Source organism: Thalassophryne amazonica, chromosome 10 (genome assembly GCF_902500255.1).
Source record: "Thalassophryne amazonica chromosome 10, fThaAma1.1, whole genome shotgun sequence".
Classification (NCBI taxonomy): Eukaryota; Metazoa; Chordata; class Actinopteri; order Batrachoidiformes; family Batrachoididae; genus Thalassophryne; species Thalassophryne amazonica.
This window is the reverse complement of record NC_047112.1, coordinates 2,255,845-2,272,380: the sequence shown is the minus strand read 5'-3', so window position 1 is coordinate 2,272,380 and position 16,536 is coordinate 2,255,845. Positions and strand designations below refer to the sequence as shown.

The 16,536-nt window shown below is 39.6% G+C and overlaps 1 protein-coding gene across 1 annotated transcript in view; it reads left to right on the top strand.

Moving 5' to 3' along the window:
- The first annotated feature begins 922 nt into the window (after positions 1-922).
- The window catches only part of LOC117518223 (phospholipid phosphatase-related protein type 3-like), a 57,027-nt gene continuing 41,413 nt past the window's right edge, over positions 923-16,536 (top strand). The window contains exons 1-2 of the mRNA XM_034179295.1: positions 923-1,013; positions 2,257-2,442. Coding sequence (XP_034035186.1) covers positions 924-1,013; positions 2,257-2,442 — 276 coding nt within the window. The 5' untranslated portion in view covers position 923. The remainder of the gene's footprint in view (positions 1,014-2,256; positions 2,443-16,536) is intronic.

Below are 16,536 nucleotides of genomic sequence, written 5' to 3'. Positions count from 1 at the left end.
TGTTTTATCTGTGTGTTATACTGCAGATTGTTCCGATATGTTTAGATGATTTGGTCTATTGATTAATCTACAAAACATTTTGCTTGTCTTTTTGTCCTTTTCTTTTTTGTAGATGCTGTTATGAGTGTGTGTGTGTGTGTATATATATATATATATATATATATATATATATATATATATACTGAACAAAAATATAAATGCAACACTTTTGTTTTTGCTCCCATTTTGTATGAGATGAACTCAAAGATCTAAAACTTTTTCCACATACACAATATCACCATTTCCCTCAAATATTGTTCACAATACCAGTCTAAATCTGTGATAGTGAGCACTTCTCCTTTGCTGAGATAATCCATCCCACCTCACAGGTGTGCCATATCAAGATGCTGATTAGACACCATGATTAGTGCACAGGTGTGCCTTAGACTGCCCACAATAAAGGCCACTCTGAAAGGTGGTTTGTGAACAATATTTGAGGGAAATGGTGATATTGTGTATGTGGAAAAAGTTTAAGATCTTTGAGTTTATCTCATACAAAATGGGAGCAAAACCAAAAGTGTTGCGTTTATATTTTTGTTGAGTGTGTGTATATATATATATATATATATATATATATACATATATATACGTGTGTGTGTGTGTATAACAACTCATAATAGTGTGTGGGGGGGGGGGGCATTTTAACCTTTGCTTCGGCCCACACCCTTTTGGGAATTTGTTTTTTGAAATTGTTTGAGGTTTTGTTTGCTTTTGTTTTTCTTTAAGTTTTGTGTGTGTCAAATAAAAATTCATAATTCAGTTCAGGACTCGAGCTTCAGACCGCGTGATGTCATGTTGTGACACCACATTTGACAGTGTCTTTGATCTGTCACACGTTTCAGAAAATGACGAGTTCTTCTGTGTTCCAGGTGTTCAGGATGATGATGATGATGATGATGACCTCCACTGAGAAAATGAAGAAGAAACCCGTGAAGGACAGCATGACCCTGCTGCCATGTTTTTACTTTGTGGAGGTGAGAGATTGTTTCACGTCCTAACATTTCTCAGTCACGTGTGGGCTCGTGCTCAGAGGTACCACAAGGATTCAGCCATGGCAAGAGGTCCTCGAGCAGCTGGACCATTACCAGTGATGTTCTGTGTCCAGATCTGAGAGGAAATAGACATGAAGTTTGTGTTTGTTTGTCAAGGACAAAGAAGACGGACAGTACCCTGGAACATAAACATAGAGACCCAACGGAGCCAGAAGGGTCCACCTGAAGTTCCACAGAAGCAAACTGTGTTCTAGACTGTTCCTCATCAAAATGTTCCTCATTCAGGACTGGTGATCTGAGGGATCAGCTTCTGTGCTGGCACCCCATCAGAGGGGTTTCAGTAATGGATTCCAGACCAGGTGACTCATCACTTCCACACTCTGTGTCCTGGACCACAAGAATCCCCGACAGGAGGCACCGCTGAGTCCTGGCAAACAACAAAATGACAGTGAGACACGCACCGTTCTTCACCTTCCACACGCTTTTCAGGTTCAGATTGAACCTATGACCTTCTTTAAAACACTCCACACATTTGAGTTTCACAAAGCAGCTCTGTTCAGAACTGTTTTAATGAGACCAAGACACTGACACCAACCCTGACCACAAGATCTGTGTCTTCTAACAGATCAGAAATGTTCAAAGATGTCATCTGGAGTTTTTCCATCTTCATTACAGTGACAAATGGAACCGCGAATAAGTCAGTTCACTTTAAACATTTTGAATCCTGGTTTTATTTCTCAGAAGAGTTGCGTAAAATGCGTAGCTGAGATGGCGCTGGGACACCAGTGATTGACTCACCAGGAGACTCATGAGCCCTGAACACACGACCAAAAATATAAAAAAATCCTGTCCAAGATGTCTGCAAACTGGACTTGTTTAGTTACTTGAAGATGTTTTGCTCTTCATCCAGAAAAGTTTCATCACTTTTGAACTGAAGGCTGAGTCCAGAGCCGCCACCCCCCCGTGTCCAAGGCTGAGTCCAGAGATCCTCCCCCCATGTCCAAGACTGAGTCCAGACCTTCTCGAGTATTGATCCAGTGTGTTGTCTCATCTCTATAGTTATTTATTGCTACATTGTGGCTGTTTTAGCTCAGAGAAATGTCACGATGGCAGATTAAGATGATCCGAGTCTGTTTCTCTGTGATACTGAGCCTGGTTGAGATGGATTTAGAGTCGAGGATTTGGAACTTCTCAGCAGCACCTGTTGTTGTTTTTGTGTCGGCAGCTGCCCATTGTGGCTTCTTCCATGGTGTCTCTCTACTTCCTGGAGCTGACAGACTTCGTACAGCCGGCTCAGGTCGGCTTTCGTTGCCATGACCGTGACCTCAGTATGCCCTACGTGGATGGAGGAGATGAGTTCATCCCCCTGCTGATGCTCCTGAGCCTCGCCTTTGCCGGACCTGCTGCCTCGGTAAGGAATGAAATGTCAGCATTCTCTCAGGAGAAGGATGAACACCTTCACTGGCACACAGCTGTCCCACACTGACAGCTGAACTCAAACACAACATGAGCACCTGATTGACTCCTTTAGGATAAAACTAGCCAATCAGAGTGCAGGAACTGACTTTTGTGCTGTAGTTATGCTGACGCTAAATATTCATGTTAACAACTTAATGCACTTTTGAAGTCACAGTAACATTGAGCACAAATGTCACCAATATTTACACTCACACTGTACATCTGAAAGTGTTATTGAAGTTATTGATGGTGCGCATGCTGTCCATCACACTGTGTCACGCTCAACGTCTGCACAGGTGCCGTTTTGTGGCGCATTTCAGATCTTATATTGGATTTTCTGCACTGATGGCGTTTTGTGATGCGTTTTAGATCTTATATTGGATTTTCTGCACTGATGGCATTTTGTGGCGTGTTTCAGATCTTATATTGGATGTTCTGGACTGATGGCGTTTTGTGGCGCATTTTAAGATCTTGTATTGGATTTTCTGCACTGATGCCGTTTTGTGATGCATTTCAGATCCTATATTGGATTTTCTGCACTGATGACGTTTTGTAGCGTGTTTCAGATTTTTTTCTTGGATTTTCTGGACTGATGTTGTTTTGTGGCGTGTTTCAGATCTTATATTGGATTTTCTGCACTGATGGCATTTTGTGGCGCGTTTCAGATCTTATATTGGATTTTCTGCACTGATGGCGTTTTGTGGTGCATTTCAGATGCTATATTGGATTTTCTGCACTGATGACGTTTTGTAGCGTGTTTCAGATTTTTTTCTTGGATTTTCTGGACTGATGTTGTTTTGTGGCGTGTTTCAGATCTTATATTGGATTTTCTGCACTGATGGCGTTTTGTGGCGTGTTTTAGATCTTATATTAGATTTTCTGCACTGATGCCATTTTGTGGCACGTTTCAGATGTTATCTTTGATTTTCTGCACTGATGGCGTTTTGTGGCGTGTTTCAGATCTTTTCTTGGATTTTCTGCACTGATGGCGTTTTGTGCCGTGTTTCAGATCTTATATTGGATTTTCTGCACTGATGGCGTTTTGTGACACGTTTCAGATCTTTTCTTTGATTTTCTCCTCTGATGGCGTTTTGTGGCGTGTTTCAGATCTTATATTGGATTTTCTGGAATTCTGAGGTTTTGTAACAAACTATTGTTTGTTAGCTAAACTGTCAGTCAGAGCTGCGTCAGTCACAGTCAGTCAGAGCTGCGTGTGGTCAGAGCGAGCTGCAAAAAGTTTGTACCTGAGTTTTCAGAGGTGGTGTTTGTAGTTGCCATCTGCCACGCCGGTGTTTGCCAACCCGGACAGTGGGAATATCACCTCAACCGGCAACTTAGCCCCGCGACTGGACAGCAACAACGTCCGAGGCCCAACGTGGTGAATTCACTGAGGCCGCGCGCTGCGTCATTAAAGCCGCGCGTCACGAGTGCCGCTTCCCCGAGGCCTCGTGCAGCCACCGCGGATCCATCAGCGCGGAAACACCGAGGCCGCGCGGCACCAGCGCAGTGCAGATCCATCCCGGTGACAAACAACGCAGGCTGTTAACATCGGCGATCGACAAGCTGCTCATAAGCCGACCATGGGGCCTAAGAAGGTTCTGACAGCGGAGGAAGGTGACGATATTAAAAAATCTCTGGACTTTCTATCAGAGGAGATTTCTGTTGTGAAGCAGCAACAGAAATCAATTATGGATCTGGTGGAGGAGGTGAAGGCATTACGGCTCCAGAATGCCGAGAAAGACCGGCATCTGGTGCAGCTGGAAAATAGAGTGGCTGAATTGGAGCAGTACACCAGAATCAACGACGTCATCATCACAGGTCTTCACATCAAACCACGGTCCTACGCACGGGCGGTAACAGATGAGAGCGGAGGGGAGCCCAGTGAACAGGAGGTCAGCTCTGTGGAAAAACAGGTTGCTGATTTCCTCCTATCTAAAGGTATAGAAATGGATTTAAACAACATTGAAGCGTGCCACCCTCTGCCCCGGAGAAATGACGGTGATAAACGAACCGTCATCATGAGATTCATCAACAGAAAACACAAAACAGCACTGTTAAAACAAGGAAGAAAACTGAAAGGGACAAACGTATTCATCAATGAACATCTCACCAAACGGAATGCCGACATCGCCAGGAAAGCACGCTTCTTAAAGAAACAGGGAAAAATCCAGCACACATGGACTTCAAACTGTAAAATATTCATCAAACTGAACGGATCACCAGAACAAGCAAAAGTCATGGCAATAAGGAACATCGAGGAGCTGGACAAATATGAACAATAGTGTTTCTTAAAGCGAGGATCTGGACAAATATGACCAATAAGGTATGAGGACACAAACACATCACAACACCATGACACAGACCAGAGGAACCTATTCATCTACTACCTATTCATCTACATCTGGAGACAAGAAGGATATAACTCAAAGGATTGCTGATCATGGAAAAGTAGAACTGAGAACATTTAAATACACAGACCACAATGTACTGGACTTGGAGCACGATATAGACCCGGACAATAATTTCTTCTCAAATATCAATGACAGTTGTTGCTATTATACAGATGAACAGTTTAATCGGATCATTAGAACGGATAACAAATGATCAATAATCCATTTCAACAGCAGAAGTCTATATGCAAACTTTAACAACATTAAAGAATATTTAAGTCAGTTTAAAAAAATATTTAACATAATTGCTATATCAGAAACATGGATCAATGAAGATAAAGGAATGGATTTTGAACTGGATGGATATGAATTTAATTGTGTAAACAGAAAGAATAAGAGTGGAGGAGGAGTGGCTGTGTATGTGGATAAGAACATGGATTATAAAATAGTAGACGATATGACAACTGTGATTGATAACTTATTAGAATGTATAACTATTGAAATATGTGAAGAAAAAAGCAAAAATGTATTAGTCAGCTGTATATATAGAGCACCAGGATCTAGTATTGAAACATTCACTGACTGTATGGGAAAAATGTTCTCAAAAACTAATCAAAAAACTGTGTTCATTTGTGGTGACTTAAATATTGATCTGATCAATCCAAATAAGCATAAAATAACAGATGAATTTATCAGTATAATGTACAGTATGAGTTTATATCCAAAAATCACCAGGCCAAGCAGAATTACATCCCATAGTGCCACCTTAATTGATAATATATTCAGCAATGATATTGAGAATAACACTGTGAGTGGATTATTAATCAATGACATTAGTGATCATCTACCAGTTTTCATCGTTTATAATAGAAACCATCGGCGGAATCAGCCAGAGGAGAAAATAAAATACAGGCGAGTGCGGACAGAGGAAAACATGAACACACTAAAGAAGGATTTACAGGAGCAAAACTGGGAAAAGGTATACAGTGAAAGTGATGTTGATAGTGCATATGAAACTTTTTTACAAATATTTACATCATTATATGATAAAAATTGTCCAATTAAACAAGACTACAGAAAACAAAAAATCCAAGCTCGACCATGGATGACGAAAGGGTTACGAAATGCATGTAATAAGAAAAATACACTGTATAGAGAATTCATAAAACTAAAGACTAAAGAGGCAGAAAATAGATATAAGAAATACAAAAATAGATTAACTCATATTATACGGGTATGTAGGAAGGAATAAAAAACAGAGTTACCCTCAGTATTTCATTGATAATAATGTCAAGAAGGAAAATAAGGATGAGGTAGTCAACGGTTTTAATAATTTTTTTGTAAATATTGGACCAAGCTTGGCAGAAAAAATTCCCGATTCCCAACCTGAGGATTGGGATAATAATCTCATAGAAAGAAATCCCTGTTCAATGTTCCTCACAGCAGTGGATGGAAAAGAAATTATAGACATTGTGAATAATTGTAAATATAAAACATCTACCTGATTTAAATGAAATTGATATGGTGGTGGTAAAACAGGTCATTGAATGGATTGTAGAACCATTAACATACATCTGTAACTTATCATTTCAAACCGGTAAATTTCCCAATCAAATGAAAATAGCTAAGGTTGTGCCGCTGTATAAGACTGGGGATAGACACCACTTCACAAATTATAGACCTGTTTCTTTGCTTCCACAATTTTCCAAATTATTAGAAAAGTTATTCAATAATAGATTAGACAAATTCATAAATAAACATAAATTACTTACTGATAGTCAATATGGATTCAGAGCACATAGTTCAACATCACTTGCATTAATAGAATCAGTTGAGATTACAAATGCCATAGACCACAAATTACATTCAGTTGGAATATTTATAGACCTTAAAAAGGCTTTTGATACAATTAATCATGACATATTAATCAATAAACTTGAACAGTATGGGATTAGGGGGTTGGTGTTGCACTGGGTGAGAAGCTACTTAAGTAACAGAAAACAGTTTGTGAAGTTGGGGGAATATACATCATCATGCTTGGACAATGCTTGTGGCGTCCCACAGGGGTCAGTATTGGGTCCAAAACTGTTTCTAATTTATATAAATGATATTGTCAATGTTTCCAAAATATTAAAATTAGTATTATTTGCAGATGACACGAGCATTTTTTGTTCAGGGGGGGATTTGCAGGAGTTACTGAGGAGGATCAGTATAGAAATGGGAAAATTGAAAATATGGTTTGACAGAAACAAATTATCATTAAACTTAAGTAAAACAAAATACATGTTATTTGGCTATTGTAATACAGACATAGAGGTTCAGTTACAAGTCGAGGGGGTAGATATTGAAAGGGTACATGAAAATAAGTTTCTGGGGGTGATAATAGATGATAAGATAAACTGGAAGACTCATATAAAACATATACAAAGTAAACTGTCAAGAAGCATTTCAGTTCTAAACAAAGCAAAACATATTCTGGACCACAACTCACTCCGCATTCTTTACTGCTCACTGGTTTTACCATATTTACAGTACTGTGCAGAGGTATGGGGTAATACTTATAAAGGTACAACACAATCACTATCAGTAATGCAGAAAAGAGCTATAAGAATTATTCATAATACTGGCTATAGAGATCATACAAATCCACTATTTTTACAATCCAAATTCTTAAAATTCACAGACGTGGTTCATTTTCAAACAGTACAAATCGTGTATAAAGCAATAAACAATTTACTTCCAGCAAATATTAAAAATATGTTTTTTAACAGATCAGGGGATTACAGTCTGAGGGGGAAATTTAATTTAAAGCATCAGTGGGCACGAACAACATTAAAAGGTTTCTGTATTTCTGTCTGTGGGGTGAGGATGTGGAACAGATTGGGAGTGGGGCTCAAGCAATGTCCAAGCATGAACCAGTTCAAACAGCGGTACAAAAATGTTTTTTTCTAGGTATAGGGAGGAGGAAGGGTAATGAGGGTTAGGGTGTTTTTGTTTTTTGCTTCGGCTTGTAAATATATAGTATTTTGTATGTAAGTAGGTATGTGTAGGTGTATATTTATGTTTGTGTATATATATATGTGTATATGTATATATATATGTGTGTATATATGTTGAGATATATATATATATATATATATATATATATATATATATATATATATATATATATATATATATTGATATCGGTTTAGGTGTGTAGGAATCTATGTGTATATGTGGCAAAGGGTATTACTGGTTGTGGGGAAGAAGGGGTAGGGATAAATAAGCTGATGCTTCACCCTACCCCTTTTCGGACATGTTGGGTACACAGTAGGAACTTTTTTGTTGTTGTCTTTACTGATCTATCTTGTAATTGTTGTTGTATCAAATGTTCGAAATAAACAGTTTTCATTCATTCATTCATTCATTCCTTCTGCACTGATGGCATTTTGTGGCGCGTTTCAGATCTTATATTGGATCAAGGCGAGTGAATTTGCCTCTTGCTTGCCTCTACTGGTGGTTGGCTCTCACTGCGGTATTGTATCACTTCCTGTTCCGGAGCACAGCTGTGTTTTTCTGTATCTGTTAGCTGTTTAATCTGCGCAGTTAGATTGATCTAGTTATCTAGATTACGATTTGTTTCCCAGTGTAATCTTTACGTGCCTTAACTAAAGCACTCCTTCTGCTGAATCACCTCTAAATTATTTACACATTATTCACTTTGCGTGTTTTTAGGAATCCGCTAGGTTAGCGTAGCTACTAGCTCTTAGCCGATTTAGCATGGCGGCTTCTCCTGTCTCTCCTGCACTTTTCTGCTCTGGGTGTGAAATGTTTAGTTATTCCTCGGCCTCCTTTAGCAGTAACGGTACTTGTAATAAGTGTAGCTTATTCGTAGCTTTGGAGGCCAGGCTGGGCAAATTGGAGACTCGGCTCCGCACCGTGGAAAATTCTACAGCTAGCCAGGCCCCTGTAGTCGGTGCGGACCAAGGTAGCTTAGCCGCCGTTAGTTACCCCCTGGCAGATCCCAAGCAGCCGGGAAAGCAGGCCGACTGGGTGACTGTGAGGAGGAAGCATAGCCCTAAACAGAAGCCCCGTGTACACCGCCAACCCGTTCACATTTCTAACCGTTTTTCCCCACTCGACGACACACTCGCCGAGGATCAAACTCTGGTTATTGGCGACTCTGTTTTGAGAAATGTGAAGTTAGCGACACCAGCAACCATAGTCAATTGTCTTCCGGGGGCCAGAGCAGGCGACATTGAAGGAAATTTGAAACTGCTGGCTAAGGCTAAGTGTAAATTTGGTAAGATTGTAATTCACGTCGGCAGTAATGACACCTGGTTACGCCAATCGGAGGTCACTAAAATTAACATTAAATCGGTGTGTAACTTTGCAAAAACAATGTCGGACTCTGTAGTTTTCTCTGGGCCCCTCCCCAATCGGACCGGGAGTGACATGTTTAGCCGCATGTTCTCCTTGAATTGCTGGCTGTCTGAGTGGTGTGCAAAAAATGAGGTGGGCTTCATAGATAATTGGCAAAGCTTCTGGGGAAAACCTGGTCTTGTTAGGAGAGACGGCATCCATCCCACTTTAGAGGGAGCAGCTCTCATTTCTAGAAATCTGGCCAATTTTCTTAAATCCTCCAAACCGTGACTATCCAGGGTTGGGACCAGGAAGCAGAGTTGTAGTCTTACACACCTCTCTGCAGCTTCTCTCCCCCTGCCATCCCTTCATTACCCCATCCCCGTAGAGACGGTGCCTGCTCCCAGACCACCAATAACCAGCAAAAATCTATTTAAGCATAAAAATTCAAAAAGAAAAAATAATACAGCACCTTCAACTGCACCACAGACTAAAACAGTTAAATGTGGTCTATTAAACATTAGGTCTCTCTCTTCTAAGTCCCTGTTGGTAAATGATATAATAATTGATCAACATATTGATTTATTCTGCCTAACAGAAACCTGGTTACAGCAGGATGAATATGTTAGTTTAAATGAGTCAACACCCCCGAGTCACACTAACTGTCAGAATGCTCATAGCACGGGCCGAGGAGGAGGATTAGCAGCAATCTTCCATTCCAGCTTATTAATTAATCAAAAACCCAGACAGAGCTTTAATTCATTTGAAAGCTTGTCTCTTAGTCTTGTCCATCCAAATTGGAAGTCCCAAAAACCAGTTTTATTTGTTATTATCTATCGTCCACCTGGTCGTTAGTGTGAGTTTCTCTGTGAATTTTCAGACCTTTTGTCTGACTTAGTGCTTAGCTCAGATAAGATAATTATAGTGGGCGATTTTAACATCCACACAGATGCTGAGAATGACAGCCTCAACACTGCATTTAATCTATTATTAGACTCTATTGGCTTTGCTCAAAAAGTAAATGAGTCCACCCACCACTTTAATCATATCTTAGATCTTGTTCTGACTTATGGTATGGAAATAGAAGACTTAACAGTATTCCCTGAAAACTCCCTTCTGTCTGATCATTTCTTAATAACATTTACATTTACTCTGATGGACTACCCAGCAGTGGGGAATAAGTTTCATTACACTAGAAGTCTTTCAGAAAGCGCTGTAACTAGGTTTAAGGATATGATTCCTTCTTTATGTTCTCTAATGCCATATACCAACACAGTGCAGAGTAGCTACCTAAACTCTGTAAGGGAGATAGAGTATCTCATCAATAGTTTTACATCCTCATTGAAGACAACTTTGAATGCTGTAGCTCCTCTGAAAAAGAGAGCTTTAAATCAGAAGTGTCTGACTCCGTGGTATAACTCACAAACTTGTAGCTTAAAGCAGATAACCCATAAGTTGGAGAGGAAATGGCGTCTCACTAATTTAGAAGATCTTCACTTAGCCTGGAAAAAGAGTCTGTTGCTCTATAAAAAAGCCCTCCGTAAAGCTAGGACATCTTTCTACTCATCACTAATTGAAGAAAATAAGAACAACCCCAGGTTTCTTTTCAGCACTGTAGCCAGGCTGACAAAGAGTCAGAGCTCTATTGAGCTGAGTATTCCATTAACTTTAACTAGTAATGACTTCATGACTTTCTTTGCTAACAAAATTTTAACTATTAGAGAAAAAATTACTCATAACCATCCCAAAGACGTATCGTTATCTTTGGCTGCTTTCAGTGATGCCGGTATTTGGTTAGACTCTTTCTCTCCGATTGTTCTGTCTGAGTTATTTTCATTAGTTACTTCATCCAAACCATCAACATGTTTATTAGACCCCATTCCTACCAGGCTGCTCAAGGAAGCCCTACCATTATTTAATGCTTCGATCTTAAATATGATCAATCTATCTTTGTTAGTTGGCTATGTCCCACAGGCTTTTAAGGTGGCAGTAATTAAACCATTACTTAAAAAGCCATCACTTGACCCAGCTATCTTAGCTAATTATAGGCCAATCTCCAACCTTCCTTTTCTCTCAAAAATTCTTGAAAGGGTAGTTGTAAAACAGCTAACTGATCACCTGCAGAGGAATGGTCTATTTGAAGAGTTTCAGTCAGGTTTTAGAATTCATCATAGTACAGAAACAGCATTAGTGAAGGTTACAAATGATCTTCTTATGGCCTCGGACAGTGGACTCATCTCTGTGCTTGTTCTGTTGGACCTCAGTGCTGCTTTTGATACTGTTGACCATAACATTTTATTACAGAGATTAGAGCATGCCATAGGTATTAAAGGCACTGCGCTGCGGTGGTTTGAATCATATTTGTCTAATAGATTACAATTTGTTCATGTAAATGGGGAATCTTCTTCACAGACTAAAGTTAATTATGGAGTTCCACAAGGTTCTGTGCTAGGACCAATTTTATTCACTTTATACATGCTTCCCTTAGGCAGTATTATTAGACGGTATTGCTTAAATTTTCATTGTTACGCAGATGATACCCAGCTTTATCTATCCATGAAGCCAGAGGACACACACCAATTAGCTAAACTGCAGGATTGTCTTACAGACATAAAGACATGGATGACCTCTAATTTCCTGCTTTTAAACTCAGATAAAACTGAAGTTATTGTACTTGGCCCCACAAATCTTAGAAACATGGTGTCTAACCAGATCCTTACTCTGGATGGCATTACCCTGACCTCTAGTAATACTGTGAGAAATCTTGGAGTCATTTTGATCAGGATATGTCATTCAAAGCGCATATTAAACAAATATGTAGGACTGCTTTTTTGCATTTACGCAATATCTCTCAAATCAGAAAGGTCTTGTCTCAGAGCGATGTTGAAAAACTAATTCATGCATTTATTTCCTCTAGGCTGGACTATTGTAATTCATTATTATCAGGTTGTCCTAAAAGTTCCCTAAAAAAGCCTTCAGTTAATTCAAAATACTGCAGCTAGAGTACTGACGGGGACTAGAAGGAGAGAGCATATCTCACCCATATTGGCCTCTCTTCATTGGCTTCCTGTTAATTCTAGAATAGAATTTAAAATTCTTCTTCTTACTTATAAGGTTTTGAATAATCAGGTCCCATCTTATCTTAGGGACCTCGTAGTACCATATCACCCCAATAGAGCGCTTCGCTCTCAGACTGCAGGCTTACTTGTAGTTCCTAGGGTTTGTAAGAGTAGAATGGGAGGCAGAGCCTTCAGCTTTCAGGCTCCTCTCCTGTGGAACCAGCTCCCAATTCAGATCAGGGAGACAGACACCCTCTCTACTTTTAAGATTAGGCTTAAAACTTTCCTTTTTGCTAAAGCTTATACTTAGGGCTGGATCAGGTGACCCTGAACCATCCCTTAGTTATGCTGCTATAGACGTAGACTGCTGGGGGGTTCCCATGATGCACTGTTTCTTTCTCTTTTTGCTCTGTATGCACCACTCTGCATTTAATCATTAGTGATCGATCTCTGCTCCCCTCCACAGCATGTCTTTTTCCTGGTTCTCTCCCTCAGCCCCAACCAGTCCCAGCAGAAGACTGCCCCTCCCTGAGCCTGGTTCTGCTGGAGGTTTCTTCCTGTTAAAAGGGAGTTTTTCCTTCCCACTGTAGCCAAGTGCTTGCTCACAGGGGGTCGTTTTGACCGTTGGGGTTTTACATAATTATTGTATGGCCTTGCCTTACAATATAAAGCGCCTTGGGGCAACTGTTTTTTGTGATTTGGCGCTATATAAAAAAAATTGATTGATTGATTTTCTGGACTGATGGCGTTTTGTGGTGCATTTTAAGATTTTGTATTGGATTTTCTGCACTGATGGCGTTTTGTGGTGCATTTCAGATCCTATATTGGATTTTCTGCACTGATGACGTTTTGTAGTGTGTTTCAGATTTTTTTCTTGGATTTTCTGGACTGATGTTGTTTTGTGGCGTGTTTCAGATCTTATATTGGATTTTCTGGACTGATGGCGTTTTGTGGCGTGTTTTAGATCTTGTATTGGATTTTATGCACTGATGACGTTTTGTGACGTGTTTCAGATCTTTTCTTGGATTTTATGCACTGATGACGTTTTGTAGTGTGTTTCAGATTTTTTTCTTGGATTTTCTGGACTGATGTTGTTTTGTGGCGTGTTTCAGATCTTATATTGGATTTTCTGCACTGATGGCATTTGTGGCGTGTTTCAGATCTTATATTGGATTTTCTGCACTGATGGCGTTTTGTGACACGTTTCAGATCTTTTCTTTGATTTTCTCCTCTGATGGCGTTTTGTGGCGTGTTTCAGATCTTATATTGGATTTTCTGGACTGATGCCGTTTTGTGGTGTGTTTCACATCTTATATTGGATTTTCTGCACTGATGGCATTTTGTGCCGTGTTTCAGATCTTATGTTGGATTTTCTGCACTGATGGCGTTTTGTGACACGTTTCAGATCTTTTCTTTGATTTTCTCCTCTGATGGCGTTTTGTGGCGTGTTTCAGATCTTATATTGGATTTTCTGGACTGATGCCGCTTTGTGGCGTGTTTCACATCTTATATTGGATTTTCTGCACTGATGGCATTTTGTGGCGCGTTTCAGATCTTATATTGGATTTTCTGGACTGATGGCGTTTTGTGGTGCATTTTAAGATTTTGTATTGGATTTTCTGCACTGATGGCGTTTTGCGGTGCATTTCAGATCCTATATTGGATTTTCTGCACTGATGACGTTTTGTAGTGTGTTTCAGATTTTTTTTTCTTGGATTTTCTTGACTGATGTTGTTTTGTGGCGTGTTTCAGATCTTATATTGGATTTTCTGGACTGATGGCGTTTTGTGGCGCGTTTTAGATCTTGTATTGGATTTTATGCACTGATGACGTTTTGTGACGTGTTTCAGATCTTTTCTTGGATTTTCTGCACTGATGACGTTTTGTAGTGTGTTTCAGATTTTTTTTCTTGGATTTTCTGGACTGATGTTGTTTTGTGGCGTGTTTCAGATCTTATATTGGATTTTCTGCACTGATGGCATTTGTGGCGTGTTTCAGATCTTATATTGGATTTTCTGCACTGATGGCGTTTTGTGACACGTTTCAGATCTTTTCTTTGATTTTCTCCTGATGGCGTTTTGTGGCGTGTTTCAGATCTTATATTGGATTTTCTGGACTGATGCCGTTTTGTGGTGTGTTTCACATCTTATATTGGATTTTCTGCACTGATGGCATTTTGTGGCGCGTTTCAGATCTTATATTGGATTTTCTGGACTGATGACGTTTTGTAGTGTGTTTCAGATTTTTTTCTTGGATTTTCTGGACTGATGTTGTTTTGTGGCGTGTTTCAGATCTTATATTGGATTTTCTGCACTGATGGCATTTGTGGCGTGTTTCAGATCTTATATTCATTTTCTGCACTGATGTTGTGTTGTGGCGTGTTTCAGATGTTTTCTTGGATTTTCTGCACTGATGGCGTTTTGTGGCGTGTTTCAGATATTATATTGGATTTTCTGGACTGATGGCATTTTGTGGCACATTTCAGATCTCATATTGGATTTTCTGCACTGATGACGTTTTGTTGCGTGTTTCAGATTTTTTTCGTGGATTTTCTGCATTGATGGTGTTTTGTGGTGTGTTTCAGATTTTTTCATGGATTTTCTGGACTGATGCCATTTTGTGGCGCGTTTCAGATCTTATATTGGATTTTCTGCACTGATGACGTTTTGTGGCGCGTTTCAAATCTTTTCTTGGATCTTATGCACTGATGACGTTTTGTGGTTCGTTTCAGATCTTATATTGGATTTTCTGCACTGATGCCATTTTGTGGCGCGTTTCAGATCTTATATTGGATTTTCTGCACTGATGGTGTTTTGTGACACGTGTCAGATCCTATCTTTGAGTTTCTGCATTGATGCCATTTTGTGGCACGTTTCAGATCCTATCTTTGATTTTCTGGACTGATGGCGTTTTGTGGCGTGTTTCAGATCTTATATTGAATTTTCTGCACTGATGGTGTTTTGTGGCGTGTTTTAGATCTTGTATTGGATTTATTGCACTGATGACGTTTTGTGACATGTTTCAGATCTTTTCTTGGATTTTCTGCATTGATGGCATTTTGTGGCACGTTTCAGATTTTGTATTGGATTTTCTGCACTGATGGCGTTTTGTGGCGCGTTTCAGATCTTATGTTAGATTTTCTGGACTGATGGCGTTTTGTGGCATGTTTCAGATCTTATATCGTATTTTCTGCACTGATGACGTTTTGTGGCGTGTTTCAGATTTTTTCTTAGATTTTCTGGACTGATGGCGTTTTGTGCCATGTTTTAGATCTTATCTTGGATTTTCTGCACTGATGACGTTTTGTGATTCTTTTCAGATGTTATCTTTGATTTTCTGGACTGATGGCGTTTTGTGGCGCGTTTCAGATCTTTTCTTGGATTTTCTGCACTGATGGCGTTTTGTGGCGCATTTCAGATATTATTATCTCCGATTGTTCTGTCTGAGTTATTTTCATTAGTTACTTCATCCAAACCATCAACATGTTTATTAGACCCCATTCCTACCAGGCTGCTCAAGGAAGCCCTACCATTAATTAATGCTTCGATCTTAAATATGATCAATCTATCTTTATTAGTTGGCTATGTACCACAGGCTTTTAAGGTGGCAGTAATTAAACCATTACTTAAAAAGCCATCACTTGACCCAGCTATCTTAGCTAATTATAGGCCAATCTCCAACCTTCCTTTTCTCTCAAAAATTCTTGAAAGGGTAGTTGTAAAACAGCTAACTGATCATCTGCAGAGGAATGGTCTATTTGAAGAGTTTCAGTCAGGGTTTAGAATTCATCATAGTACAGAAACAGCATTAGTGAAGGTTGTTACAAATGATCTTCTTATGGCCTCGGACAGTGGACTCATCTCTGTGCTTGTTCTGTTAGACCTCAGTGCTGCTTTTGATACTGTTGACCATAAAATTGTATTACAGAGATTAGAGCATGCCATAGGTATTAAAGGCACTGCGCTGCGGTGGTTTGAATCATATTTGTCTAATAGATTACAATTTGTTCATGTAAATGGGGAATCTTCTTCACAGACTAAAGTTAATTATGGAGTTCCACAAGGTTCTGTGCTAGGACCAATTTTATTCACTTTATACATGCTTCCCTTAGGCAGTATTATTAGACGGTATTGCTTAAATTTTCATTGTTACGCAGATGATACCCAGCTTTATCTATCCATGAAGCCAGAGGACACACACCAATTAGCTAAACTGCAGGATTGTCTTACAGACATAAAGACATGGATGACCTCT